The 4,529-nt window shown below is 44.3% G+C and overlaps 1 protein-coding gene across 1 annotated transcript; it reads right to left on the reverse strand.

The window, feature by feature from the left end:
• Positions 1-1,403: 1,403 nt before the first annotated feature.
• LOC117213414 (transcription initiation factor TFIID subunit 7-like) lies at positions 1,404-3,356 on the reverse strand. The gene is made up of 2 exons (XM_033458761.1): positions 3,080-3,356; positions 1,404-1,819 (listed from the first exon to the last, which is right to left on the reverse strand). The coding sequence occupies exons 1-2, from the start codon at positions 3,354-3,356 to the stop codon at positions 1,404-1,406; spliced, it is 693 nt and encodes a 230-aa protein (XP_033314652.1).
• Positions 3,357-4,529: the final 1,173 nt, after the last annotated feature.

Raw genomic sequence — 4,529 nt, forward strand, 5'->3', positions numbered from 1 at the left:
TTATTTCGGGTACTCCTCCAGTACAAAACAGACACCCAAACGACAATATTTCAACACAAAAATATTTAATGCAATAGTTATAAAAGCATGATACTTAATACCGCGCTTGACATCAGGTATAAGCAAAAATAAATTTCTTCAAACAAATTTCAAGTTAAATCTTTAGCTTGTGTAATTATATCAAACTTGCTCAATTAACAACGAGCAATTTCCATCGTGTTTTGACAACTGACTCATCGATGATGTTTTTCCTTGGAATTGAGAAAGGAATGTGCATAATTTTGTCCTCCGTCCACACTCAAAATACTATCTACGTGCTATAATTAGGGATTCAATTTTATAATACGTTGCCTCAGTTTCCATCACTGCTTTCCTACTATCAATCACTTGAACTGTAATATAAACCAGTCTTTTATTTCCAATACTATTCTGCATACCATTTATCAAGAACAATACATTTTATTTGTTAATGTAATAAGATGCGAAGTTCCTCATTTGTCCTAATATCAATCAATGGATAAATGAATTTAAATCTGTGAAAATAATGTAATATCGGAAAATAAGGATAGAAATTTTTTCCCGATTACTTGCAACTTATTAATATTAAATTGAATATACATCTATAAATTGGACAGGAAACGATATTTATTTAACGGAAACTATATGCAATACTCGTATCTATATCAAATAACTTTACAGTTATTTGACCACTCTCGTCACTACGAATCTAACACACAGACACTCTCTCTCTCTAACAACTCTATCAATTCTCACAACTCTACTCTTCGACGATTCGATACCTCTAACTACTCTACTCTTCGACGGCTCAATTAGCTCTGATTCTCGCAACACGCACACTTTTCGACTCGCCTTGCGTAGCGAAACCGTCCTCCTTCTAACGTTGTCTATTGCTTCCCTCATACCTGTAGTAACTTGTGGATTCTTAGAGTAAGGACAAGTGATTGCTGGTAGAATTTAAAGTTTAAGGTATTTTAATGAGTGATATTCGATAACAAAAGGACAGACTACGATATCTTCGCACGCCGACTCACACTCCGTGTCCGCTCAACTCGCACTCTGCTTCTCGACTGACTCTCTGGCCGTTGTAGCACTCTATTGTCTATTGCTGGGCCCACCGCACACGTGTTCTACAGACGCTCGTAGCCAGGGTCACGTAGGTCTTTTCGGCTATTTACCTATATACCTGAAGGTCCCGGTAATGCATTGATGGAGCCGACAGCGCCTCGGCTCTCGCGACATTGTCTGTAGTTAGCTCGACGTTTCTTGGGCCCTTCTCCCCGATACTACACTCGGCCATCCTGCAGTAACATCTGCCCTCAGATGTTGTGCTCGCTCTCGCTATCGTCGGATGCGTCATCTTCGGCGTTCAGGACCCAAGGCGTTCATGAAATCTGCAGTCGTCGAGGTGTGCGCGGGTCCTTCCTTCGGTACTGCTTCGCACGCTTTCTTCTTTTCTTGTAACTTCGACGATTCTCCTCTTGAGTTGCGGCGATCTTCCTCTTCGCGTCCTCACGTAGGTCGCGACGTTGTTCTTCAAACCTCGCGGCCCACTCTTCGTCGATCAGCTTTCTAATCTTCGCCTCTTCCCTGACTTGCATTTCGACCCCGACCAGTAGCTGGAAAGGAGTCTTCCCTGTGCTTCTGTTTACGGTGGAATTCAGGTATTTCTGAACCTGGTCGACATGCTGCCCGTTCCCCCTCGGCGCCAGTCTTCGCGGTCTTCGCGCTACCGGTTTGTCGCTTTTCAGAACTATCTTTGCTGTTATTCCGACGTCTCTCTTCTTCTCCGGCCTATACCCTTTAGTAATATCCCGAATGGCTTCGCGGTAATGAAGTTCTCGTACATGCGACAAGTCGATCTCGTCGGATTGTTCTATCGCGTTTACCCTCAGTACATCCGGCGCGTCCTCGTGACCGTCGGTCTGATCGTCGAGTCGTAAAAATGTCACCTCGCCCCGTTTGACTCGCAACTCTACCTGGTCTAAAAAATCGGTACCTAAGAGTAGACTGTGTCTTGTCATTACCTTATTCGAGACAACATGCAGGGTGACAGTAAAGTCGTACCCGTCGACCGTCATTACCCTTGTAAACTCGCCCCAGGTACTATTGCCAGCGGAACCAAAACCATCAAACCTAAGTTTGCAGTTTCCCAGAGGTGGTGATCCTAACCTCGCATACTCATCCGCTCGTATGAACGTAAGGTCACTACCTGTATCCACTAACGAGACAAACCTGCAGCCATCTATCGACACGTCCTTCAAGTACTTTCCCTTTTCGGATCTTGACACTACGCAAGTCTCTTTCGGTCGTGCCGTACACCTCGCTGCAATATGTCCAAATCCGCTGCACTTGAAACACCTAACACCTTCTCCCCTCTCCGGACACTTAACACTTAGATGATCCTCACTACCGCAAATGAAGCATCTTCTTTTCTTCATTGCGTCTACAGATTGACTGGGCTTCCCGTTCTTCTGGGTTTTAGCCGGCTTCACAATCGACTTTGCTCTGCGACTCTTCTGCTCTTCGTACATCACTAACCTCTTCCTCAACTCTTTGATTGACGTAGCGCCGTACAATACAGCCTTATTGTTCTCGTCGTCTATTATTCCATCCACTATGTATTCCACCTTTGCTTCCTCCTCCATGTCCACATGGCTGGCTATTTCGAGCATGCAGTACATGTAAGCCAAACATGCTTCATCACTCTCCTTTTTTGTTTCTTCAAGTTTCTGATGTACTTGCCTACTGTTGACTTTCCTCGAAAATTCTTTCACTAGCCCCCTCTTCATCTCATGCCAAGTCCTGGCATGACACTCGAAGCTCGCAAATATTTTCGCTGATCCCTTCAGCAGCTTCCTCGCGTAGACTGCCTTCTGCCCATCCGACCATATGCACGTATCAGCGACTTCCTCGAACGACTCGAACCATCGTTCGACATTTTCACCTCTGTTGCCACTAAATGACTCTAATGCATCTTCGACGTCTCTAAAACTCAGTGTCGAACCAACACATGCCCTTCGACAACATTCGTCACGGCCCTGATACACCCTTCGCGTACCTCTCTTGTATCCTCTGGCGTTTTTTCTGTCATCTTCATCCTCACTTTCGTCGTCGCTTTCTTCTTCCGACTCATCGTCTTCATCCTCCGGGTCGTCTCCTCGTGCACCATGCTCCCGTTCTACACGTAACGCAGCAAGCAGTCGCTCAACCAGCTCGCGTTTTCTGCCCGCTAGTCTTAGCCGTCGTCTTCTCAGTTCGTCTTTTAGTTCAGATGTTCGCATCTGAACCACCTGCTCGTCGGTCAATCCTGCTTCTCCTGTATCGTAGTCAGCCATTGTTCTCAAATACCACTTTCACGAATAAACCGTCACTTAAACTCTTCACTTGTCACTTGGCACTCTAAATCCCGGACGAGCCCCCAAAAATATGTAGTAACTTGTGGATTCTTAGAGTAAGGACAAGTGATTGCTGGTAGAATTTAAAGTTTAAGGTATTTTAATGAGTGATATTCGATAACAAAAGGACAGACTACGATATCTTCGCACGCCGACTCACACTCCGTGTCCGCTCAACTCGCACTCTGCTTCTCGACTGACTCTCTGGCCGTTGTAGCACTCTATTGTCTATTGCTGGGCCCACCGCACACGTGTTCTACAGACGCTCGTAGCCAGGGTCACGTAGGTCTTTTCGGCTATTTACCTATTTACCTGAAGGAACCGGTAATGCATTGATGGAGCCGACAGCGCCTCGGCTCTCGCGACATTGTCTGTAGTTAGCTCGACGTTTCTTGGGCCCTTCTCCCCGATACTACATACCTATGTAAGAACTACCAACTACGTGCCTCTAGTCACGTAGGCACTCTTAAATGTAAACGAACCACAGAAACACGACGTACACGGTTTTTCTATTTTCATCTGATTTCTAATTCGAATTACTTTACGATATTACAATAAGTGTTTAGTAATACGACTTCCGAACCGATGTAATTGTTGCAATGATTGTTAAATTTCAAAACAATTTCCCATCCATGTTAAACATATTACGTATACGTGCATGTCTAGTATTTCGATTAGTTGCTCTACTTGCGGTAGTTCGCCATTCTGGATCATCTAGACTCAAGAAAGATGCATTCCATTTATCCATGCCTTAAAAAGCTCTGTAGCGGCACAAGAGTTAGAATTTGCTTCAAACCATGTTGTTGTTTTGCTTCGGAATATCAAGAGGTATTATAAGGAACTATAAACTCCGGGCAAAACAATGGCGCCACTACATGTAACCGTAAAACAAGACGAATTTGTATCTTTTGACCTTCTTCTGACGATTATGACTAAACGAACGTGATCGCAAACGATTCAGTATAAACTGTGACTAAACGTCTGTATAGATATCGTTTCGCGACAAGATCTGTTTTAAATACACTAACGAGTACACATATTGGTACTCTCATTATTGGATCCCGTACAGCTCTTATTAAGGAAGATAGAGGCCTGTGACAGTATTCAGCTTGG

This window comes from Bombus bifarius, unplaced genomic scaffold (genome assembly GCF_011952205.1).
Source record: "Bombus bifarius isolate JDL3187 unplaced genomic scaffold, Bbif_JDL3187 scf7180000009060_frag, whole genome shotgun sequence".
Taxonomy (NCBI): Eukaryota; Metazoa; Arthropoda; class Insecta; order Hymenoptera; family Apidae; genus Bombus; species Bombus bifarius.

Coding starts and splice junctions, on each gene's coding strand:
- LOC117213414 (XM_033458761.1), bottom strand. CDS start 3,356: ATGGCTGACTACGATACAGGAGAAGCAGGATTGACCGACGAGCAGGTG. Junction 1,820..3,079: donor CGCCAGAGGATACAAGAGAG/GTACGCGAAGGG, acceptor ATATTACTAAAG/GGTATAGGCCGGAGAAGAAG.